Source organism: Podarcis cretensis (assembly GCF_951804945.1).
Source record: "Podarcis cretensis genome assembly, chromosome: 6".
Lineage (NCBI taxonomy): Eukaryota > Metazoa > Chordata > Lepidosauria > Squamata > Lacertidae > Podarcis > Podarcis cretensis.
This window is the reverse complement of record NC_137175.1, coordinates 83,463,322-83,489,848: the sequence shown is the minus strand read 5'-3', so window position 1 is coordinate 83,489,848 and position 26,527 is coordinate 83,463,322. Positions and strand designations below refer to the sequence as shown.

Sequence of the window (26,527 nt, the reverse complement as noted above, 5' to 3'; positions counted from 1 at the left end):
TCCAGAGCAGAAGATTTTGAACTGCTAGCTTGTATTAGCGAAATGCATTAAAAAGAAGTACAAATGTTAAAGAGATGCATTCAAAAGAGATGTGCAAAGCCAGTCCATTGACTCTCGTCAGAAACCCTACTGTGCCAAATGTTAGTCCCAAGGCCATTAAAACATAACAGGCTCTTCTCTGCGGAGTATTATCTATGCACAGTCTACAGTATGGGGCCTTCTCGAACAGATTTCCCCAGTCTGATTGCCCCCAGATGGTTAGAACTGCAATCCCCACTATTGGCCATGCTAGCTGTGGTTGATGTGAGTTGTACTGCAGGACACCTGAAGTTTACTAGGTTGGGCAAGGCTGTTCTAGAGCAATAAGTTTCTTCACTTGAATGGGAGACATTGACCTTACTTGAGCATAAGAAGGGCTAGCAAGCCCCTTCCTGCTCTCTCCAAACTTGCCGTGAGTGCAGCAATGAAGGGGATCTCTCTTGTCTGTGTTGTTGCAAGGTCTCCTTGCAAGGTTTTCATTGTTAGATTGGATTGTTTTTCTTAATGTTGTTAAAGTATTGCAAGTATTGCTTCATTTTTTTCTGTGGGTTATTTCTCTCTCCCACAGTCCTATGCACTGTGTTACAATGAGTAACTTTTGAAAAGTGCCTTCACAACAGTGGAAAGTCCCGACTCGTTATCTGTATTAGTGAGTCATTTCCTAGCCCTTCTGCTGTCCTGTGCAAATCCACCCTGTTACAAGGCACCCAGGGCTAGCTTGTGATGCTTGCTCCCACACTGCCGTATATCTTAATGAAATTTGGGTGGAGTGGCTCTTGCACCCCATCCTAAATACTTTACAGGGCCAATTATGATTAGGATTAAATGCTGTCTTTTATTTAACAACGACATTTCAAAATTTACATTGCATTATATTACTTGCTAGCATGCTTTCTGCCTGGAAGTCCATGGGGCATTAAAGTAATTCGGATTCCTAAACTTTTTTTGGCCATGTTAATGTTTCAAAGAGTCCATCTTTAAAAAAGTTACCTAGCAGAATATAAGCTCTTTTATTATATGGAAATGCCAGAGGGTGCGAGGGTCAGCAGAGAAGGAAGCAGGATAGTGTTAAATTGCAGCATAAATGTCAAAAGAAGTGTATCTAAATGAAGACTGTAGTTTGTGTGTGTGTTTGTTACTGTACTATTTTTAAACTTGAGAATTTAATAGGTTTTTGAATTGCCCAGCAACAGTAACTATTTTGTTGTTGTTGTTATTTTAAGAATGCATGCAATTATGGAACTTCTGGCTAGCCTGGTCTACATGGGAGTTAGGGTGAAATGTTTTGCTAGAATTCTTTCCAGAAGCTCCATTGCATTTTGTGCCCTAAGTAGTTCCATGCATTTCCCCTTTCATTTCAACTCTTAATACCTTGTGTTAGAAGATCATAAAAGGATTCTTTTTATCTGGCACATGGATTAATTATTCATTGTGCGTTGTCAGCGAATTGCTTCTTCAGGATTAAATTAGAACTAATTAATCTTAAGGAAGAAAGTTCTATTTTATGCTGTAAAAAACTATGGCCATTTTACTTTCCTGGTTGGTAATCATTTTATTGCTTTTGCATTTGTAGGGAATTCTATTTGTTTGTTTTGCCAAAGCTTTTTATGGTTCTGCAGGTTGTGGTTTATTAAACATGCTATATTGAAAACATTTAGTTCTACGATTCAAAAGAGACTACTTTTTCAAAGATGGGAGTGCTGTTCATACATTCTGAATAAAAAAGTCTATTTGCTCTCTGAGATCAAACACCAATGGTCTTAAGAGCAGTATTGCATTTTGCAGGGGAAAAAGCTTGTAGCTGGAGTGTTTCAAAAGAAGCATCCTTTTGAATTAACTGACTTATTTTATAGACTTCAAAAGTCTAGTTGTTGGACTGAGAGAAATAAATGCCGAATAAATTCAGAAATGAGAATTTAATGGGGGGAGACTTTCTATTTTAAGAGGGCTAGTCCATCTTTCTGCTTCCTTCTGCTTGGTTCTTCATCTTAATCCCATTACTGCTCCCAGCTTTAGCACCACCTCTAAGGATCATCACCCCATCTGCAACATGTAAAGGGCCACCTCATCATGCTGATTTTTTGCCTTTGGCTTAAGGCTTCATGAAAAAACAAAAACAAAACATGAACCCATCTTCTCATTCCCTGTTTGCTTCTCCCTCTCAGGCTTTTTGGTGTCCTCTTCAGCAACTTTTTATCCTCCTTTAATATATCTCTTCTATCTTTATCCCATTGCCACAATTTCTTCACATTTTCCAGATAGAAAGCTGTGCTGCGTTTGCCAATTAACTGCTGGTGCAGGTAGATAGATGCACATGAATTCAATGGATTAGGTCTGACTTGATGGCTGGCTATGTAATGAGCAAGTCCCAAAATTTGAAGATGTGTCTGGGTTCCTTGGATGTGCTAGACTAGAGCATGGCTGGGAAACCTGTGGCCCTCCAGATGTTTCTGGATTACAGCTCCCTTCAGCCCCAGAGAACATGACCAGTAATGACTGCCAAACATGTTCCTGGTTTAAGAAATATCTTTTGTTTCTCTTTTTATAAGTTCTATGTGTAGCAGCGGGGTATGTGGGGAGGATTTGGGAAGTTCTGAAAGCCGCCTTCGCATTGGGCTGTAGCTCCTAAGAAGTTTGTTTGGTGCCAGTGTTGATGTCATTTTGGTGCTGGATGAAGAGCAGGATTTTTAGCTTTTTAAACATTTTACAAAGTTTAGACCATGTTTAGCTTTACAGTCTACAAAAGATTTAAATATTCCAATCCAGAAAACTGCACTTGTCATTTAGATTCCCTACATTCTGCAAACCCATACCTAATTTCCTCCATGCCTCATACCTAAATACCCTTTTCCAGTCTAGCAAGATGTCCACATTCCTCAGGCTTTACCTTGGTCTCACACCGAAAATACTTCTTTTGTGCAAATCAATTCATTCCTCTGTATAAGCCAGGCTTCCTCAACCTCAGCCCTCCAGATGTTTTTGGCCTACAACTCCCATGATTCCTAGCTAGCAGGACCACTGGTCAGGGATGATGGGAATTGTAGTCTCAAAACATCTGGAGGGCCGAGGTTGAGGGAGCCTGGTATAAGCCTTCCTCTTTTGTGAGGAAAATCTTTGTCTGTTTTTCTATCCAGGAAAAATACTAGATTTCCCTCCCTAAATAATATTTTTTTAAAAATGAAAATAAATGAAAAACACTTTTTTTAAAGTCCCATGTAGCTATGGAAGATTTCTGAAAGCCTTTCACCCCAAGTTTTTTTTAAATGAACCTTTTGGGGCTCTAACACTCTGTAGTTAGAGTGGGAAATTGATTTCAAGGTTCTTTTAGAAGTATTTGCCGGTAAGCTTTAAGCATCATGTAGTATGGCGCTGTGGGTTAAAGCCTCAGCGCCTAGGGCTTGCCGATCGAAAGGTCGGTGGTTCGAATCCCTGCGGCGGGGTGCGCTCCCGCTGCTCGGTCCCAGCGCCTGCCAACCTAGCAGTTCGAAAGCACCTCCGGGTGCAAGTAGATAAATAGGGACCGCTTACCAGCGGGAAGGTAAACGGCGTTTCCGTGTGCGGCTCTGGCTCTGGCCAGAGCAGCGATGTCACGCTGGCCACGTGACCCGGAAGTGTCTCCGGACAGCGCTGGCCCCTGGCCTCTTAAGTGAGATGGGCGCACAACCCCAGAGTCTGTCAAGACTGGCCCGTACGGGCAGGGGTAACTTTACCTTTACCTTAGTATATGCAAGTATATGGACTTCTGAACAGAATAGTAAGATTGTCTTAATTTTTTGTTGGGTGTTTTCAAATCCTTTAAGAGTTTATTGGACAGTTGTTTTCAGCTAATAAAAATGACAAAGATTGGGTATTAGCTTAGTCATTACAAATGTCCTTGAAATGATTTAGTCTTACAGTTTTGTTGGATGCAGAAGCTATTATATTTGCAGTTTTTTTCCTGCAATGTACAGATACCAAAAGAAATGTTAAACTTGTAATTCATCAGCGTTCGTATATTGATAACAAATTGTCTTGAGAAACGTGAAATGTAAAAACATCCTTGTTGCTCCCTCTTGTTAGTACATGGCTATTTGGTCATGTCTGGATGATTATATATCAGCTTAATCAACTGAGATATGAACGGGCCTTGTACCCTGCACATAGCCTTTTGGCTTCTTCCTTTGGGTGAGCAAGCAAACAAGCCAGGAAATATTCAGTTAACTATTGTTAACCTTACTTTCCCAAATTGTCTATAATAGAAAATGAATTTGGAACATGTCAGGATGTGAAACCATGGTTTGAATCTGGCTGATATCCTGGGATTGTTCCAAAGCCATTAACCATGGTTTCCCAATTTGGATGCAATGGGAAATTGTAGGTAACCAAATATTTCCTGCCTTGTTTTATTTATGTGAAAGAAGGAGTGATATGGCTGCATGTGGACTGCAAAGAGGTTTGTTCATATGTTATCTTACTAAGTTATGATATGTATGTCTGCAGCTTTGGGGAAACATTAAGTGTGCGTGCTAAGTGGAATATACAGTGGTACCTCGGGTTACATACGCTTCAGGTTACAGGCGCTTCAGGCTAACCCAGAAATATTACCTTGGGTTAAGAACTTTGCTTCAGGATGAGAACAGAAATCGTGCAGCGGCGGTGCAGTGGCAGTGCAGCGGCAGTGGGAGGCCCCATTAGCTAAAGTGATGCTTCAGGTTAAGAACAGTTTCAGGTTAAGAACAGACTTCAAGAACGAATTAAGTTCTTAACCCGAGGTACCACTGTACAAGTTTGTTTTAAGGGTACTAATGATTACAAAACCTCTTGTGGAAGAAAAAATCAGGTATTGAGTAGTACAGCACCCAGTTTAAGGCTATTTAATGTCACCACCCCACCAATATTATTGTCTTCCTTTGAGGGAAAAGTAAATTGTTCTGTATAAATAAGCAACGAATATCTTCCATTAGCATGGAAGTTCCTTTTCTTCTAGTTGTTGATTAGCCAACAAGAATGGATGTATTTGTCATAAATTTGCTAGTCTGCGATAGTTGGGGATTGTTCAGGGGAAATGGGGGAACCCGACCTTATTAATACTGTGTTAATGGGCTCTTCCATAGTAAAACACAAACAAAGACCAACTCTTAAATAGTACTCTGGGCTTCTGGAATTCTCCCTAAGGCAATCAATTTAATCAGTACCAGGTGCTGTGTGTTGCTTGGACAAACTTGAAAGAATGTGCTTTATAAAATAACTTCTTATCCCCCCCCCCCCCACTATGTGATCATTTTAGTACTGTTCCTTCTCCTGCACTTAAGACTATATAACCATTTCTTACTGGGGAAAGATTTGGTAAAGATCATGTCCATCACAAAACTTAAATCTAACAAGAAAAAATGATTGCAAGAGAAGCATGGACTTGACTTTGGTATGGATCAGTCGCACATAGTATCTTTAAGCCACAGGGACATAATTTCAGATTCTCGTGAAAAAATAGTGTTACACAACAATGTATGTCAGCTGTGGTAAACAGCATCCCTTGATGACTCTGTTTTGGGGTAATTTTCAGTTTTCTGCTTTATAGTAGCAACCCCCCCCCATTTTAGATATCAAATTGTTTTATGTGCCCTATGGGAACATAGTTGCTCACTTTGCTAATGGTGTGTTGTTCAAAACATTAAATTTGGCATAGTGTAGTTACAGTTCATTGAAGCTTTTATTTGTGTAGTACAGCTTGTCCACACACAGAGAGGGGGATTTTCACTTTTCCCCCTGAAACAGCAACTCCACTCCTCTGTATTGAAAACTTCTTTTGAATCCCCTATGAACTTATAGGGACCCCTGACCATTAAGTCCAGTCGTGAACGACTCTGGGGTTGCGGCGCTCATCTCACTTTACTGGCTGAGGGAGCCAGTGTTTGTCTACAGACAGTTTTTCTGGGTCATGTGGACAGTATGACTGGCGAACTTAAAATGAACTATATTACGTAACTTGAGAGGAGAGAGGAGAGGAGATAAAAGCCCTACTGAATTGGCGAGTTAGCTGTATGCTTTTCTGAATTGTGTCCATAGTCTCTTCAACACTCGTTACCAAGTAATAGTATCTTCATGACACCATCAAGCTCTCTTCAGAACTATTCACTTTTCAGAAACAAATGTTTCCTTGTGGTGATATTTCATAAAGGGGGCTATGTTCTCCTGCTGGCTCCAACAAATTGCATGTAAGAATTGGAGCTTGGGTGATGTTGACTGTGGGCACAATTCAGAGCTGTTGAAATCATTGGAGGAAAGTATATAGTGGGTTGCATCCAGTACAATTGCTTTGCGGACAGAAGGAGAGTTTTGCTCATGGAAGGACCCTGCGAGTGCTAGCCATGAGTAGCAGTCTGAGACAAGACCCAGAAGCTATTGGACAAGTTAAAAGTCATGATTGAAGAGCAAGTCTAGAAGAGCACAAATGAAGAGCAAGCATACAGGAACATGCCAGAGCTTAGGAAGACCGTGTTGCTCAATCAAGGCTCAGCAGGAATAGGAAGCCCTGTTTGTTTGTTCCTGCCCAGAAAGATCCAATGGCCTACCTTGGAAGCTGGAGTCATTCTACCGTGTGTAATTTAGTGGTTCACCACATAGATGAGTGTCACACAGATCTGGCAGCTCCTGACAATAATTGTTGATGTTGTGGTGGTGGTGGTTGTTAATTAAATTTGTATACCACCCTTCATGTGAAGATCTCAGAACATAAAACCCTTTTAGTTCACGGAACAAGTGCATTGGGTTGACATAAATGCCTTCAGCACACCTCCTTTCCATCACCCTAGGCAACTAGAGTAATGCATAAAACTGTTGCACAATATGGTAGCATGCTTGTGCAAGGTGTGGCTCTCAGTTACCAACCAGCAGTTGTGTGCAGAGCTATTTTATCACAAGAGTGCAGTATCCATTAGTGCAACGCAAGCTTCTAACCCAATAATAACCACCTCAGTAATCTTGTGGATTAGCCAATAACCCAGTAAAACAAGCGCTCGGCTGCTTAAATACTTGCAGCTGGACAAATCATTATATGTGTCGTCCAAATAATTTCTGCTGTTTCTCTAATAAGGCTCTTATGAACTTCAGAAGCCATTGCCATAGCTTTTGAGGTGGGAGACTTAAGTTACAAATGTTGACACAAAGGATACTTTGCTGTCATTCTTACATAAGATATAGGATGCAATATGTGCAACATAAGATCTAGGTGTTAAAACAAAGAACTGTAAGATGACAATCGGTGAGTCAGTATTTCTGAAATATTGTAAAATATTGTATAGTAACGCTGCATATTTTAAGGTAAATTTCCATAGCTGTCCAGTTTTACTTAGTCAACTTGTTTAATTTTTTAGGCTGTACTCCTAGACATACTCCTGCCAACCTAGCAGTTTGAAAGCACATCAGACTTCCGGGTTGGTGCCTCCGGTAATGGCGGAATTCCTCTGATCGGGAGGAATTTGCCCCGTGGGAATCGGGTCTGGCCGCCACGGCGAAGGCGGAGACCCGCAAAAAATCACAGGCGGGAGAAGCCTGTGAGCGTGGGATTCGGCGGGCACCTTTTGCGCCTCCCTTACTCACGGGGAAACCTGGTTTCGGGGGTCCGGAGCGACGTGAGGTGAGCGGCGCGGTGCTTTGAATCGACTGCTTCTTCCACGGAGCGAAGCCGCATAGCTGTTGCCGGAGAGCGTTGACTTTTTCCTGTGGACAATTTGGCTTTAAAGTAACTACCCGTGAGTAGAGCTGAGGCGGGAGAACTGGATTTTTAAAAGTTTAATTTGATACCGTAACAGGAGGTTCAATACAGGAAGTCCGCCTTCCCCTTTTGTAAATAGACTGAAGCAATGAGGCTGCAAGCTGAAGTCTTGGAAAGCCTATTGTAAAAGACTGAATTTCCATCTGTAAAGAATATTAAATCCCCCCCTTGGAGGCAGGAGAAGGGGGGCGGGAAGTTGAGGACTAAATACGCCTGCAGGAGAGAGTGAAGAGTGTTAAAATACCACCGCTCAGACCCTGGAAACGGGCTGCTAGCAGGACTGAAGTCTTTTGGAATATACACTGACAGCGCTTAGAACGTTTTTTGACAGTTAGCTACAAGTGAAATACATTGTTTCTACTGTCTCCGGTTGATTTCAAAAAAGGAGTAAAAGTAACTGAAAATTGATACTAACTTTGGATTTCTTGAACTGTGCTTAAAAGAGGACACTATTGACTGATATATTGATTAATATAAATAGAAACTGTTTCCCCCTAGTGGAAGCTTTTGAAATTGGTTGTTTTTTGAGCTGGGCTACGGAAATTTCCAGCTGCAAGATAAAAAAATTGTGAGACTCTGGGACTGACCTTGAATTTTTAAGTGTTATGGCAAATGGAAAGGAAAAAACAGACCAGCAAACTGCAGAAAAAACATTAAGGTCTGGGAGGACTTTACAGCAACCCAGGAGAGGCTCAACACCAGGTCTCCCTGCTCCTTCTGCGGCTGCTTCCATATCAGTTCACTCAAAATCAAAAGGAATGTCGACAGAAGAAGCCTTGGCGATTGCATTAAGTAAGATAAATGATTCATTGGAACAGCTTAACAAGAAAACAGATGCGATAAATTTGAAAGTGGATGCTGCAACTACTAAAATTGACTTAAATACAGAAAGTATAAATAATCTGGGACCAAAGGTGAATATCAACACAGAAGCTATCCAGAAATTGATACAGGAATCTATTTTGATACGACAGACTGCGGAAGAAGCCAAGGAGAAAGCTGTTGCTGCTGAATGTAAACTAACAGAACTTGAGGCAGAGAGAGTCCCAGCCTTACAGAGGCAACTTGAGGAACATAAGCTGACGCTTGCTATGATTGAACTTAAAGAAAAACAGACGAATCTGAGGATTAGAGCCCTACCTGAATTTGAGAAGGAAAGTTTGACAGATTTTCTCACACAGGAATTTGCTGACTTCTGGGACTTGGACTTGGGCCAAGAAGAGTTTAGAATTGTGAGGGCTTTTAGACTTGGAAGAGGAGGGAAAAAAGAGAAGAACAGAATAAGAGATTGCTTGATTACCCTTCGAACGAAAGAAGAGAGAGATAGAATTTTGGGCTGGCATTATCAGAAGAACCTAGAAGTACAACGGTCAAGAGTGGAAATTTTTAAAGACGTCTCGAAATATCTTCTGGATCTAAGGTCTAACTACAGAGATCTGGTTGCCCTGCTGAGAAGGAACAAAATTATCTTTAGGTGGGAGTTTCCCCAAGGTCTATCTTTCAGCTTCAAAGGAAGGAAAATAAAAATAAGATCAGTAGAAGATAAAGTAAAGTTTTTGGATAAATACGAAGAAGATCTGCAGAAAGGACTTGGAAAAGAGTCAAGAGCAACGGATAGAAGATCACCAGACAGAGGATTAGAGCAAAGAGCATTGGAAAGAGGATCACCAAATAGGGGAATATTGGATATATCAACATTATCCTTTGGACTGCATTTGCCAGTGAACGTGCCACCACTACCACCAACAGAAGAAGAGCAAGCATTGGGTGCAGTTGGAGGAATATCAGCATAAATACATGATGGCGTTGCAGATTTCGAGCTGGAATGTGAATGGACTGAATTCCCCGGAAAAAAGGGGGAGAGTCTTTCATTTATTGAAAAAAGAACATTTGGACTTGATTTGTTTACAAGAAACACATGTGATAAGGCTACATTGGAAGATATTGAGTAATAAAAGATTGGGCAAAAAAATTATTTCATCAGATAAAGTTAAAAAAAGAGGAGTGGTCCTTTATGCAAAGGAGAGCCTATCACCGAAATTCATATTTAGGCCGAATTGCTGTGATAAAAATGAATGTGCTGCCAAAGATGTTGTTTTTGTTTCAAACATTGCAAATTTTGGATAAGATGGATTGTTTCAAGAAGTGGCAGAAAGATATTTCTAGATTTGTCTGGCAGGGCAAGAAGCCTCGAATAAATTTTAAGATATTAACTGATGCTAAAGAAAGAGGTGGATTTGCCCTGCCAGACCTTAAACTATATTATGAATCAGCTGCTTTTTGCTGGCTGAGAGAATGGCTGCTTCTTGAAAACACTGACGTGTTGGATTTAAAAGGTTTTAATAACGTATTTGGCTGGCATGCATATTTGTGGTATGATAAGGTAAAAGCACATAAAGCGTTCAAAAATCACATTGTTAGAAAAGCATTGTTTAATGTTTGGATAAGATATAAGGATTTGTTAGAAAAGAAAACTCCAAGATGGTTGTCGCCAATGGAAGCGAAGGCACAGAAAAAACTCAATATGGAGGCCAAATGGCCGAAATATTGGGAAATTTTGGAACAAGATGGAGACAGAATAAAATTGCAGAGTTTTGAAAAATTGAAAAATAAAGTGCGAGATTGGCTTCATTATTACCAAATAATGGAGGCATATAATTTGGACAAAAAAGTTGGCTTCCAGGTGGAAAAATCAAAATTGGAAAGAGAATTGTTTGATCCAAAAATTAAGAATTTGTCAAGAATGTATAACTTGTTGCTGAGATGGAACACTCAGGATGAAATGGTGAAATCAGTTATGATTAAATGGGCACAAGATGTTGGACATAACATAATGATGGCGGACTGGGAACAGTTATGGACCACAGGTATGAAATTTACGGCATGTAATGCCCTAAGAGAAAACTTAATGAAAATGATCTACAGGTGGTACATGACACCAGTCAAGCTTGCAAAAATTTACCATTTGCCCGATAATAAATGTTGGAAATGTAATGAGATTGAAGGTACATTCTTTCACCTTTGGTGGACATGCCCAAGGATTAAGACATTCTGGGAGATGATTTATAACGAAATGAAAAAGGTATTTAAATATACCTTCCTGAAGAAACCAGAGGCCTTTCTCCTGTGCGTGGTCGGCCAATTGATGCCAAAGAAGGATAGAACATTTTTTATGTATGCAACAACAGCAGCAAGAATACTCATCGCAAAATATTGGAAGACACAAGATTTACCCACCCGGGAAGAATGGCAGATGAAGTTGATGGACTACATGGAATTGGCGGAAATGACTGGCAGAATCCGAGACCAGGGAGAAGAGTCGGTGGAAGAAGACTGGAAAAAGTTTAAAGACTATTTACGGAAATACTGTAAAATTAATGAATGTTAGAAAAATGTTGGAATGAAGTTATATGGCTTTAGTGGAAATATTATAAGGAATTAAGGATAAATAGATTAATAGAGTATTAAAGGGAAAATAAGGTTAGAATGTGTTAAGATAATTATAGGACTAAAAATAGAGGAAGATGGAAAGGAATTGCTGAAAAAATTAATAGAAGTGGAATACAAAAAGGGAGGTGTGAGGAGGTCGCGGAAATAAGGGAATGAAAGATAAGATATTGAAATTATTTGTGTGTTTTAAACTATGTTTGTTTTGTTTTGTTAGTTTAATGTTAGTGTTTTGTTAGTGTAAGGTATAGTTTTTTTGTTTTTTTCTCCTTTTTTGTATTGTATTGTATTGTATTGTATTGTATTGTATTGTATTGTATTGTATGGTTTTTATTTTTTGTAGTGTTTAAATTGTTGGAAAAGGTAATAAATATTATTTCAAAAAAAAAGGAAAAAAAAGAAGGCACATCAGAGTGCCAGTAGATAAATAGGTACCACTCTGGCGGTAAGGTAAACGGTGTTTCCGTGCGCTGCTCTGGTTCGCCAGAAGCGGCTTAGTCATGCTGGCCACGTCACCTGGAAGCTGTATGCTGGCTCCCTCGGCCAATAAAGTGAGATGAGCGCTGCAACCCCAGAGTCGGTCACGACTGGACCTAATGGTCAGGGTTCCCTTTACCTTTATCTTTAAACTTTGTTGGAAACAGTGGGGCTGACTTTTGAGAATTTCACTGTTAGTTAATCTACTATTTATCTGCTTTTCTCCCTTATATGGGTCCTTACTTCCTAATTTATTCCTGGGTTTGGGATCAAACTATACATTTCACTTCAGGGGTTTTTTTTATTAGAATAATTGAGACCTGCCATGTCTCTTTTTAACAAAAAGCAGTTGGAGGTGCCATTTGGGATCATGGTGCAGTGTTGAGGTAACCCATGCCATTTTCCTGCAAAAAAAAAAAAAAAAAAATTAAATCCCTGATGGGTGCTGTTTTCTGCAAATAGATGCTTCTGTTGCTGAGTTTAACTTTGGGGACATTTAGACATTATTGCTTACCACTCAACCTGACCACAGTGTTCAGGAAGGGAAGGAGTCTACAATAACGTAACTTGTCCCCTTCAGTGTGATACAGCAGGGATCAAATGTTGTTGTCTCACAATGATGAGTGGTGGGGACAGGGCAAATAGGAACTTGAAGTACCTGGTGGGTTGAGGTTTTTGTCTGGTAAGTTTAAAAAAAAATGAACATGCCTGCTGTGTTTTCCCAAAGGCAATCAGATTCTTGGAAGCTAATCACATGTGCCAAGTCTTAGGATTTTAATGCCAAGGTGATCTAAGCAAGAGAGTGTGTTTTTCATTCTGGCTCTGAGACTTATAGCAGCTGAGGGCTGCAACATTTCTCTTTTGCCAGGCATGTTCTAAACCCCAAGTCGTAAACTTTTGCTTCTGTGTTTTCCATCAACACCAGCTTGCTTTTCAATATTTAGTCAAAACTGACTATACAGTGCTAGACCTTCCTTCCCCACTCTATTAGTCAGATGCTATTTTTTTTCGTCATAACATTCCATTCATGTGACTTATCTTGCTATCGTTCTGCTTTGCCACTCAGTCTCCTTCCTGAATCATAACTTGCAGCACAGAGAGTTTGCTTTCTATCATCTCAGCATTTGCAATGCACAGAGGTGTGAGAATCCTGAGGTGTGTTCCTGCTAAAGTGCGTCTTTCCGCTTCTCTTAGCAATTTGGCTGGTTAAAATATATTTGTCCTGTGAGATTTACGCAGCATCCTGATTCCTTGGTTAACATCTGTTGCCAAAGCTGTTTGTTTTTGCTTTCCCTGGCCGTGTGTATTCAACATAGTTAGGGCATTTTTTTTGGACGACAAAAATGGGGACAACTAAAATTACCTTACAGATAGGTAGCCGTGTTGGTCTGCCATAGTCAAAACAAAATAAAAAAATTCCTTCCAGTAACACCTTAAAGACCAACTAAGTTAGTTCTTGGTATGAGCTTTCGTGTGCATGCACACTTCTTCAGATACACTGAAACAGAAGTCACCAGACCCTTCTATATAGTGAGAAGGTGGGGAGGGGTATTACTCAGAAGGGTGGTATCTCATTATACATGACAAAGCCATTTATCTCATTATACATGACAAAGCCATTTATCTCATTATACATGACAAAGCCATTTTTCACCTTCTCACCCCTTGCTTTTTCCTGTAAGACCTATTGCAGTCATTAAGAGTCGTCAACAGGCTCATCACAGCTATCTGCCAATCCCCCAATCCCACCACCCACCTTCTGAGTAATACCCCTCCCCACCTTCTCACTATATAGAAGGGTCTGGTGACTTCTGTTTCAGTGTATCTGAAGAAGTGTGCATGCACACGAAAGCTCATACCAAGAACTAACTTAGTTGGTCTTTAAGGTGCTACTGGAAGGAATTTTTTTATTTTGTTTTAAAATTACCTTGCTTCTGTAAGAGAACTTCCCCAAACAAGCACAGATTTTGGAAGAAAGTCATAATGGGAAAATGATTGACAGGACCACTGTCCTTGCTACCTTAATTCTAGTAAGGGCTTCTAAGTGATGATGGAAAAGTGCATTGCTCGTTGGGGCTTGCAAAGCTTCTTAGCGCTCTTGTTTTATACTTCAGAGGCAGCCTTTCATTTGTTTGTTTATTTGCTTTCACAATATGTGGACACTTCAAATTACAGCAAAAAAGCACACCTGCAATTTTCAATCCCATCAGACATCCACATATCACCATGTATCTGACGACACCCACCAACCACACTGAAAAACCTTGCCGAAGAAACATTGCTTTGTTTGCCAGGAAGACCCACTGAACATGAACATGTTGCCTAAGAGCAGATTTCCAGGGGGCACATGGAACTCTCTTGTGGTGCTGACCTTTAGGGGTTTCTCTCTAGCTCCTGACTCCCTGGAAAGCAGCTGTTGTCACATAGACATTAGGGGTCCTCTTAAATGAGATAGCATGTACAGAAATGCAGCTCCAGATCTAGACTTGTATAACTATCTTGATTATCATCATCACGCCAGATGCGCTTAAAAATGAATGTCACAGTTCATTTTATGCCAGTGTTTCTGAAATGTCAGATAGCTGAAACACGCTTTTTCTCTGAATTAAAATTCAAGGCACACTTCTTCTATTCCCAAAGGTTTACATATAGCGTGTGTAAATTATATTTAAAAAGTATCCACCCATGGTGCAGCCTAGTTTCTGTATGAGTCGCTGATCTGGGCGTGCCATCTGATTGGAAGGAGACGAGTTTAGAGCAATTGGCTTGTGCAGAAGCACAGCAGAAAGCCTCCCCTGAGAATGTGTGGTTCTACTGCTGCTTCTCTACATGAACAGTGGTTGAATGATGCAATCACACATCCACCATGGAGGTGCTGTAGAATTATCCACTCCCCCAGTGTAGGCTGTTTAGAAGAGGCAAAGCTAGAGCAGCAGAGCATTCAGAGGTGCAGCAGGGGGCCTCTTCCGTGTTTATGTACAGTGGTACCTCAGGTTACAGACGCTTCAGGTTACAGACTCTGCTAACCCAGAAATAGTACCTTGCGTTAAGAATTTTGCTCCAGGATGAGAACACAAATTGTGGCGTGGTGGCAGCGGGAGGTCCCATTAGCTAAAGTGGTAACCTCAGGTTAAGAACAGTTTCTTTTTTAAAAAAAATATTTTTTTTATTAACAATTTCAACATATATATATATATAAAGCGAGAGAGAGAGAGAGAACAGTTTCAGGTTAAGAACGGACCTCCAGAACGGATTAAGTTCTTAACCCGAGATACCACTGTACTCTTGTGAATGGGTACTACTCACAGCAAGTATTAATTATTTAATTTAATGCATATTTATTGTCACATAGTTTGGGGATTTCTCCTTTATGCAACATTACTTTTAGGGCACAAAATTAAAGCAAACATTGATGATATATATCCTGTTTTTTTTCCTTTCCCCCCTTTTTTAAACAAGATATTTGATTTAATGGACGCCAAAGCCCGTGCTGATTGCATCAAAGAAATAGATCTTCTTAAGGTAAATATGTACAATGACTTTCTTTTTTTACTTGAATGAAGGTGAACTTTAGCATTTATTTGTTCAGATTTTTATTATTCCCAAGTCTAAAGGCGTACCTAAAATGTCTTCACTATGGATTTGGGATGATAGAGGGGCATGCATATATTTTAAATGCAGCTGCAGCAAAACTTGCATATCCTCACCTGGTTTTTGAGGCAGTAGAGTTGCATTTCGACTCTCCATAGCTAATAACCAGAGCAGAACTTACTTGATATGTTTATTTACTTCTCTCTGTGTGTGTCATTGTGATTTGTATCTCACTGCCTTTCACGGCAGCTTACAGACAACAGCAACAAGGTTCATAATAAATAACAAATGAAAGCTAAAATGATAGGAACCTTTTCTAGCTTTAGCCTCATTAATTCCCGCCGCCCCCCAAAAAAACCTGCTACAAAATATATAAGATTACTATTTCATGAAACAGGTGGCAGGTCAGCTACTGTTTTTTTAAAAAATAAATTGCACCATAATCTCAAATATCTGCTGAAAGTAGAAAAGAACCCAAGGAACAAGTTAAAAATAGAACTGGCCTAATGAATTTATCAAGGGACGCGGGTGGCGCTGTGGGTAAAAGCCTCAGCGCCTAGGGCTTGCCGATCGAAAGGTCGGTGGTTCGAATCCCTGCGGCGGGGTGCGCTCCCACTGCTCGGTCCCAGCGCCTGCCAACCTAGCAGTTCGAAAGCACCCCCGGGTGCAAGTAGATAAATAGGGACCACTTACTGGTGGGAAGGTAAACGGTGTTTCCGTGTGCTGCGCTGGCTCGCCAGATGCAGCTTTGTCACGCTGGCCACGTGACCCGGAAGTGTCTCCGGACAGCGCTGGCCCCCGGCCTCTTGAGTGAGATGGGCGCACAACCCCAGAGTCTGTCAAGACTGGCCCGTACGGGCAGGGGTACCTTTACCTTTACCTTTTAATGAATTTATCAGGAGTTCCATAATGAGCATCCCATTACCGAAAAGATATCCTTCAATTCATCCCAGCTGCCCTCACTTCAGTCAAAGATGGAACTTGGGAGCAGAATTTGTCCGCTGATCTTCACGATTGTTTACTTGGAAAAAAGGCTCTCTCAAGCATACACTGTATTTATGCCTTTTGCATAAGAATTTAGGATGCTGCCCAGACTGTTTGACCATCTAGCTTAGTACTGTTCATTCTGACTGTCTCTCCACAGCCTTGGGCAGAAAGAGGGCTTTTCTGAGACTGCCCCCTGGCAATCCTTTTAGGTTGGACTTGCTATATGTAAAGTTTTTCTTCAGCCACTGAGCTACTACCCCTCCCCTACAATATATGTATAGAACACATAATGTGCACACACATGCACACAAAGATACAGTGCTTTTGTATTCCTTTTATGCATGTCAGTCTCCCATCCATATCGCATTGCATTGTAAGCTGCCTTTTTAAAGTTTAAAGTGGGAACCAAGAGCTGCCCTAGTTGTTACCAAGAGCTTATCCTTGTAGGATTTTCCCTTTGAACTGCTGGCCTCCACTCCCCACCTTCCGCCACCTTACCAAGTTATATCAGAAACAGCTGTTTTTGAACGAGGTTTGTTATGTAGGTGGGGGTGAAGACTTGCCATATAAAAATCCTTAGTTCTCGAAAGCAGACTACAGTGTGATCCAGAGAAGATGCACTTTGTAAAACAAGGACAAAAGCCTTGTCTGTGCACACACAAACTTTTTTGTTCCTCTAAAGTGCCTTACTGAATACTGATTATGAATGATGCAAAGAGACATATAAATAAGGTGAGTTACAGTTTACAGGAGGGGGCTTTCCTTTGGAGTGAATGTGGCTCTTCTTTTCCTGTTTGTTGTTGCCAACCAGAAAGATGCTCTGACAAAATTCCTAGGTTTTAGGTTTTTGGGGCTTTAAAAAGAAAATTTATGGTCTTTGTGATTGCAGAAGGTGACACATGTTGTTTCTTGACGACTATTATTGTGCTTTCTGCTTTAAAAATATAACAAACCTTACCTGTGACTTTAAAGGTTACTTAGGTGTCTGCACCTAACTTCCCACCCTGCTGCTCCCCCTCTGCCCCAGCCGTAGCTCTTTGTGCTGCTCCTTTATATTTTTAGGAGTGCCTTGTCAGTTAGAACATGGGTATTTTTGGTAGGAGTTGCCTCATTGCACATATAGAAAATTCCATGCACCTTACTGACAACGTTGTGGAGGACCTTGCTATGTCTATGGAAGAAATGGTATTGGAGAGGTTCTCTGTGATGTCCGCTCTGTGGTTGAGCAGATGATGGATTTGAATACAGAAACTACCCTTGGTCAGATATGCACCTAGGAAGTAGTAGCCTAGGTTACCTGTGTGGGCAGACTGAACCCTAGTGATTCTGCGTGACAGGAACAAAAAACATAAAACATTATTATTGTGCTGAAGAGATATGTAGCTATATGCTTTGAATACAAAACAGATTTTTTTAAAAAAAACCTCAACTTTTGAGGCAAAATTTAAGACAGTGTGATAAGTTTTTTTACATTCCTCAATGTATATTCTATGTGGATTGTTATTATTACTTTTCATCAACACTGTTCTTGACCTGGCCATAAGCCTGCCAAAAGTTTGCTTTGCTGAGTTTTTCTTGTCTGTCTGGAGGCATTCAGCTTTAAAAACCTCAATAATTTTCTGAGAAAGAGCAAAATATTGCAAATATATCCATTTTAGAATAATCCAATGGAGGCATTTGGAAGTTAGTGGTACCTTTATTAATCCTGTGAGTGGAGTGTATAATGCAAAACCTCTTCTGGTTTCAAATTCTACTTTAGTTTTGTTTTACAATGGTCATTGGTTGAGAAGCTAATGAAGTTTTTTTTGTTTTATCATGGACAATTGAAAGTTGAAGAGGTGCTTTTTCTTCTTTTTTAAATGGCATGTTCTTTGGCTTTCTTGCATAAGTCATCTGATAGCTTTGTGTGCCCCATTCCTAACTAATTAAGGGGCTTTCTTTTCCACTCCCCCCAAAAAACATAGACATGCTGTAGTAGCTGCTGTATTGTTTCCTGGCTTAGTTCAAGGTGCTGGTATCCTCTTTGTTAAGTTTGATTTTTAGACTTGGTTCAGGGTTTTTTGTTATCTAAAAATAATGCATGCAAATAATGAACACATGAATGTGTATATAGGATTAAATGGTGGAAACCAATAGTTGAGGCTATACGTACTGTAGACTGAAGTATCTGTTTCTTTTTCTAGCAATTGAATCATCCAAATGTAATCAAATACTATGCATCATTTATTGAAGACAATGAACTAAATATTGTACTGGAATTAGCAGATGCTGGAGACCTTTCTAGAATGATCAAGGTAGGTGTTTTTCTTAACAGAGAGTTTTCTTTCTTTTTAAATATATTCATTGTTTGAAATAAATAGAAATCATATTTTATTTTTCATATTTTGTTTTGATTCTCATTACTCTGGTTTTATTTCTGGTTTCTCAGGTACCCTAAATTATAAGTGATTGCCGCAAATCCTACTCCAGGTTTCAATTCTGTAAATCCTTTCCAAGCTATCGAAGTGTCCATATTTATATCTCACTATCAAAGTGCTAATCTTAAAATGCTATGCATGATTGCAAGGAAACATAGATGGGGAGATCATCATTATACTCCAAATCTGGCATTGTGCCAGCCATAATATTTAATTTTGGCATTTCTGTTTATAAATTCTCCCCTTTGAGATTTTTACCATAATAATTCAGCTGTAAAACCAGATTGTATGTTTAAAATGTTGGTACTGACCATCCAAACATGTAGGAACATGTTTCTTTCTAAAGTTGTGAAAACAAAGCAAAACAATCAAAGGCCCTTGGAGCCTATGAAGGCTGCTTCCATAACGCTTGATTTTTGCCAACAGGAATGAACCCACAAGTCATTGCAGTGATAATATGGAAAGAGCTTAGAAAGAGCTTAGACCAGTGACTTCTCAAAAACCAGGCAGTAGGCTGCTATGCTCTTAGTTGCAATGCTGGCTGGGTGATTTGGCACCAAACTGAAAGTGCTATGATAGAAGTACAAGCTTGTGAAGAATATTTGTAGCAGTCCCTCCACAATGCACCATTTGAGATGTTCTGTCCATTCATTCACCCAGCCATTCATTTATTCGAGTATTTCTAAACCACCAACTTATTAAAAAAATATGGCCTCCAAGATTTTTTTTTTTAAAAAACCATAAAATTACAAAATCATAAAAAACAACACTGAAATGCTTGGCTAAACAGAAATGTTTTCAACAGGCAGTGGAATGATAGAATTGTGAGTGCCTGTGCGATTTCAGTGGGAGCAGTGTTCCAAAATATTGGTGCCCCTGTACTAAAAGCCTTCGTTTTTGTAGAAGCTAAATGAATAGAAAACAAACCAAATAGAAACTAAACTACAAATCACCATTTGTACACACTAAACTAAATAACCGTGGCACAGCCAGGAGGGCTTGTTCCACTTCTCCTGTTTAGGGCATGAGGAATCTGCACCCATGTTAGTTTCTAGGGCTTTGTTCCCTAACCTGACCCTAGGAAAACCCTGGGGAAAAGTTATGAGTCATTTTTTAAATGGACCTAATTGGGGTATATTTGCTCAGATTAATAAAATACAGGAACGGTCAACCTGTTGGGACTTGTTGAACATATTTGCAAATCAGCGAAACTGTGTATATGTACACACACACCCAGAACCAAGCTCGCACTACAACCTATTCTATTGGCCACAACAGAATGCTTCTTTCAAACAGTGGGAAGGGACTCTGAAGGAAAGCCGGCACAGGCCCATGTGTGCCCGCAGATGACCCTTTGTCAAAGTGCTTTTTATGAATGTATAAACAGTGAACACTCTTGGCACATTTCTATGGAATTCGAGGTTGTTTCCACAAGCTACATTCATTTCTTCATTCACCATAAAGCAACAAGAGTTTTCTGAGAGATTTTTGGAACCCTGAGTCATATTCTGATATCCTAATGAGGCACACGATCATGCTTAACCTATTCCAGTGGAACAGAAATAAAGGTCTCAGGTGGTATCAGAGGTCTGCTTACCACCACCTATTTGGCTTTGTTTTGCCACCCTTCTTCTTCCTGTAATGTTTAGGGAAAGGAATGGGAACTATTTGGCTGTGCTGGAGTGAACATGACTGTTCTGTGCACTGAACTTTGAACAAGACCATGAGCATTTTAGGCTGGGAAGGAAGTTAGGAAGACCAACTGATTGCCATTTTCCATTACTGTTAATAGACTTTCCAACAAGCCCAATTATAATTTTAGCACACTAAAAACTAGTAAGTTTGCCAATTGTAGTAACACACTGGAAAGATTTCAACAGCCAGCTGTTCAAAATTTTGAGATTAGTTCTTAGATTAAACGTATTCAAGTTCACAGTTGGGTTAATTGTATTATATTATGTATGGGAGAAAGTGTGAAGCTAGCTAATCTTATTTCTTTATTTATTATTAATTTATATAGGCAGCATTTAAAACAACAAAGCTACAAAGCCAAAACAACTTCATCGTAGTTGAGGGGTTTTTTGTTTTTTGTTTGTTTCTTAACTTGCACTCAGCTAAATGAATTACTCTAAGAGCTGCATTTAAGATACTTAAGCTTGGGTAGATCATTCCACTCTATTTTTATATATTCATTTCTTGTCAAATAATCAGTTCCCTCCCTAATAAAAGTCCTTTGTTCTCCAGACTAGATTATTGTTGTTTTTCACTGCATTGTAAGTGTCTCAGGTTTACTGGATACAAAAAGTGTGCTTTTTAATTAGTCCTCACCCTCTGCCTTCAAAATACTATTTTTGTGAGGCTTAGAAGGAATATTAACTTTGCTTTACAGCATAGAGTTGAAACTGCATCTTTGTGCTTTGAAGAATATTCCTTGCCAAGATGACATTTTTAAGCCAAGAGGGTGAAAAATGTGGTGCTACAAAGATTGACAATGTCCTGTTAATATTTATAACCAAATTGTATATATTTTGCTTATGAATTAATAATTCTGTAGGTTTACACTTGCTACAATATGAAGGTTTTGTTTTCTCTTCTGTATATTCCAATTTGACATAACATTTAAGATGAGGCCTCTCTTTTTTTTCCCTTTCTGTGACAGACTTCATTATGGCCTATTGATGCCTTTATTTTACCTAGGACTGTCAAACCCGTCCATTTAACTCCTTTCATTCTAGCATTTGAAATCCGGTGATACATTTGGCGGATATTTAGTCAAGGCAGCATTTTCCCTTTAACAGAAATACAAATATATTTAGCACTGAAAACCATTTTATACACACACAGATTCATGGAAGGCCAGGCATAGCTTACAACAGTGGCATTAACCCACTATTTGTTCAGAGAGACCAGTTCTGGTTTATAATTAGTTTTTTGTTACTAAAGAAACCACAATTTTAAATCTGTGATTATTGAAGTCATAATTTAATCTACTTGCGAATCCTGTTTATGCATTTCTTCTGATTTTACCCTAGAGATGTCCAAAATTGCCTGCAATGCAATTTGGCTCTGTGGCTATTTCTTACCTATCTTTCTTGAGAGTAGTTTATGATGTCCTCTTAACATAGGCATCATGTTTAATGTAGTGAACTCGGATTGCTGTTTGAAGTTAATGACAGCCTATCAGGCTATGATTAAATATGTATAAGGTGTCACACTATACTCATATTTTCATAGTTCTTGTAGTGGGATCAGCATGAGTTTATTTTAGGTATATAAAGATTGAGCGAAGGAGGGAAGTACAATGAATGCATCCACAGCTCTCTCTCTTTAAAATGAGAACACAACAGAAAAATAAGAACATTTCTCTCACTGTGTGTATGTGTGTGTGTGCTGTTTTTTATACGAGCAGTGAGAAACACAGTAATTAGGAGTCAGGCGCAAGATCTTGGAATCCAATAAGGATAATAGTGGCTACTGACTCTCTTTTCATTAGACAATACAGATGAATCTTCAGCACAGTGTTGTGCTATTGAGTGCTTTACCCTAATGAGCAAAAAAGAATCTGATGTCTAAAAGTTTAAATGGGCAACTCATTATGATGGTACCACTATATTGTCAGTCCTATGAATAAGGTCATTCATGCAGGTTGGTGGTTTCCCAACTTCCTACTCTCAGAGACCCCTTTCCACATCATTTCAAATTTATTTAGTATCTCATTTTATATTCCATCTTCCTATACATTTGTGTGTGAACGAACTACCTAGGCATTGCAGTGGATATAAGATTCTACTTTTGAGAATGTACATTCAGTTCACAAGGACCGTCCACCAGGCCTGTTGAGTATAAATGACCATCACCCCAAATAAAACAAAAAGTGTTCTGGAGCGCAACTGACAGACTGCACAGGCTGACACCATGCTTCTCCCCTCACTGTTCTGGTAAGCAGCAGCAGTGCTGCTGCTGGAAAGCCATGGCTGCAGCTCCATTCTACTGGATGAGATGCTCCTGCTGTCATCCAGGATTTAATCCCAAATTGTGCTGTTGACCTGCATCAATGAGATGGGTGAATGAGTTGGATTTTCCAAGGTTGTCTGTTTTGGGTTCTTGTTGCAGTGCTGACCCAGACTTGATGGTTAGGAAGGAAGTGGTCACTGTGCTATCCCATCTCCCTCTTCAGCTTCCTATCTGATCAAATTCAGTTTCGAGTATTTGCACTTGATATTAGGCACTTAGTTTGAAATTCCATTATTGCATATATCATCCTGCTGCCTAACAATCTCCTTGCTGGGATTGGTCTTGTTTTTGGTTTTGAGGCGCCACGGAACAGTGATTTGGGGAGACTTCAACACACATGCTTAGACTGCCGTATCTTTTATGGGCCAGGATTTTTGCTGCAGTCATTCCAAAATGCTCCCAACTCAACAAGTGCAGCAGGTTATGTAATTTCTCAACCAGAAAGGATGATTGCTACTAGATTCCCGAGAGTCCTTTCTGTTAGCATACTTCACATTCCTGTTCAATCACATTCTAGAATTCAGAAATTACCTGTTATGTAGACACAATGGTTTTTAAGCACTCTGTACCACTGTATAGAACTGTCTTGGCTCTTTTGTACATCAAGTACTTGGAGATGATGAATTGGTTGGGGTGATCGCCAGATTTATGTGGAGGGAAAGCTGAATCAAGTGTGACCAAACACAGTTTAGAGCTCACTTTATAGTTTATATTGTGGCAGTAACAGCAGCTAAGAAGGAATGCTTTCCTAGCATCATCGTATCTGCACAGTACTGGCTGGAGGAGCAATTTTGAGTGGCTAAAGAATCCTTTAGATGGATCTCTAGGTTATATTGGAGAATGCTCAAGTGCCCACTTTGAACATTTGCAAACCACTTCAAAACTTTGAGACCTTAATTATAGCATGTAAAGAAAAATAACTCTTTTCTCACTAGAGCGAGTACCAGGCAGGCTTGAAGCTACAGAAGGCATGATAATGTTTGAGCCTGGTGTGAAAACTAAGAAGAACAGGGATGTGATTTATACCCTAACTTGTTCATATAAATGCATGTTGCTGTGTGAATGGCACTGTACTGGGGTGAGAGTCTTGACTAATAACTTGAAAAGTAGTCCTTCTACATTGTATTATGGCTACATTGTCAAGGTGAGAGTCCATTTTATTCTGTTCTGTTTATTTAAATGATTTATATACCGTCCTCCAGCAATACTTTCAGGGTGATCTGCAAAAACAAGATAAATACAAAAGCAAAATATAATTGATTACAACATGGTTTAAATAGTAATACAAAGAAAATAATGGAAAATTTAACAATTCCTGGTGCAAAAAAGGTACTAGGGTTAGCACAAAGTTAACTTCAATGAGGAAATAATTCCATAAGAGTGTGTCATAGCTTAGAAGACTCTCTCTAGACACCAGCCACCTTTCCTCAGCTGGTGGGGACACCAGGACAACTAGACAGCCTCAGTTGTGGTCTTTAAGGCAGCCTTCCCAAACTGGTTCCATTCAGATGTTTGCTAGGGAAGTGTGTGGTGAACACCGAGAATTGGATTAGAATAGAGGGCAGTCTCTTTCCACATTTACATACCTTTTCTTGGGTTCCCTGAAGGTTAGTTAATACATGAGTGAAACAAAAGGAAAGAAACGGCTCTCTTTCCCTTGCCTATTCTTAAATACAGTTGTACCTTGGTTGTTGAATGCCTTGGTACTCGGACGTTTTGGCTCCTGAATGGCGCAAACCCAGAAGTGTGTGTTCTGGTTTGCAAACGTTTTTCAGAAGCTGAATGTCCAGCGTGGCTTCTGCGGCTTCCAATTGAGTGCAGGAAGCTCCTGCAGCCAATTGGAAGCTGCGCCTTGGTTTCTGAACCGTTTTAGGAGTCAAACGGACTCCCGGAAAGGATTAAGTTTGACAACCAAGGTACAACTGTATGAGAGCAGCCAACCAAATCTACACTTTCAACATTTTTTTTATTGTTAAACACTGAAGTTTATTTTTAAAAACTTTCTTTAAAAAATTAATTTTTCTCTGAGACTTCCACACATGCTAGAGTAAAGACATTTGCTACTACTGTGAACTGAAAAATGCTTTTGATATGTACCATATACTGATTATCCAAACATTGAGATGGTACATTACAGATGCCATTATGTCACCTTTCTCCTCTGAGCTTTTCTTATTAGTTTTTAAAGGCTGTTTTAAAAAAAACAAAACAAAAAACCCAATTTTTCAACAGTACACCAGGCAACACTAGCTAGATTAATTATAGAACAAAGTCTCAAGTTAATATATTTTTTATTAAGCATCTTCCTAAAGGAAATATAAAGCATTGCTTTGAACTTACTATACCTATGTTTGCTGTTAAAAGTTTTGAAGCTACCTGTGGTACCTATTTTGTGTCATTTTTTTACTCTTTGTAATTTCAGGTGGTTCCCCCCCCTTTCATTCTTATATACATATACATACATAGAATATATATAGATAGATTCTATCATTCTTGATGCAAACTCTCTGACACCAAGTGCTGACAAGCCCTACTAATATCTATGAGCATATATATATGTATGTATGTATGTGTATATATATATATATATATATATATATATATATATATATGCGTGTGCTTTTTGTAACTCATTGTTTTTTTCCAGTTTCTAAGAACCAGCAGCACTGCAGCGGGAGCAGGTTGGAGCTGTCACGACAGCAGTTGGACAGGAACTGCAACCCTGCAAGCACTCCTGTCTGGAAAACTGCTTCAACTGTTTTCACTTGCTGTAGCAGTGTTGCTGGTTGCCAGATAATGTAATACCTTTGTCCCCACCTAGGGATGCTTGGAAAGTTCAGTCTTTGCTAATGCCTACTCTGAACTGCTCTGTTTCTTGATAAATGGGATACAGTCTGTGTCCTCTGGCAAAAGTGGAACACATCTAAATCTGATCTGGATCATGAATGCATCCATGCTCTGCATTACTCCCTCCTCTTAAATGTGGTTGGGACACAAACTGCAGTCTCTTGCATTTTTATCTTTTAGTTCTGCTACAAGACTTAAATGTAACTATTCCATTTGTTTGCTAGCCTTTGAACCCCTCTTTTCTAATCTGATGAAGGTTCTAGCCTACAAAGGCTCACACTAAACTGCTGCCTTTAAAAGGTAAAGGTAAAGGGACCCCTGACCATTAGTTCCAGTCATGACCGACTCTGGGGTTGCAGCGCTCATCTCGCTTTATTGGCCGAGAGATGGGGCTTACCGCTTCCGGGTCATGTGGCCAGCATGAATAAGCTGCTTCTGGCGAACCAGAGCAACGCACGGAAATGTCGTTTACCTTCCTATTTATCTACTTGCACTTTGAAATGCTTTCAAACTGCTAGGTTGGCAGGAGCAGGGACCGAGCAACAGGAGCTCACCCCGTCGCGGGGATTTGAACTGCCGACCTTCTGATTGGCAAGTCCTAGGCTCTATGGTTTAACCCACAGCGTCACCCGGGTCCCTTAAAACTGCTGCCTTTAGGATACCCCAAAACTCTTTGTTTTCTTTTTCCATAAAACTTATTTAAATGTTTTGGAAATCATCATAACCTTACTTAAATATTTTTTTCTGTGGAAGTTAAGCTTGCCTTGTTCTTTTAGCCTTTATTAGACTCTCAAGACTCTTTAATCCCTCCCTGTAACTTTCCTTATATGCCCATGTAGGTTTCATGAGAGGCAAGTGAATTCCAAATACATGGTTGGTCTACTCATGGGATATTGTATTTTGCAGCAATGCTAGGGATAGATCAAGATAGATAGCTAACTAGTTAGCTAGTTAA

At 39.7% G+C, this 26,527-nt stretch overlaps 1 protein-coding gene across 5 annotated transcripts in view; it reads left to right on the top strand.

Annotated features, from left to right (window-relative positions):
• NEK7 (NIMA related kinase 7) overlaps positions 1-26,527 on the top strand; it is a 96,581-nt gene that overhangs the window by 30,528 nt on the left and 39,526 nt on the right. For all 5 annotated transcript variants that reach the window (XM_079981695.1, XM_079981692.1, XM_079981693.1 and 2 more), the window contains 2 exons: positions 15,176-15,238; positions 18,478-18,588. In XM_079981695.1, coding sequence (XP_079837821.1) covers positions 15,176-15,238; positions 18,478-18,588 — 174 coding nt within the window. The remainder of the gene's footprint in view (positions 1-15,175; positions 15,239-18,477; positions 18,589-26,527) is intronic.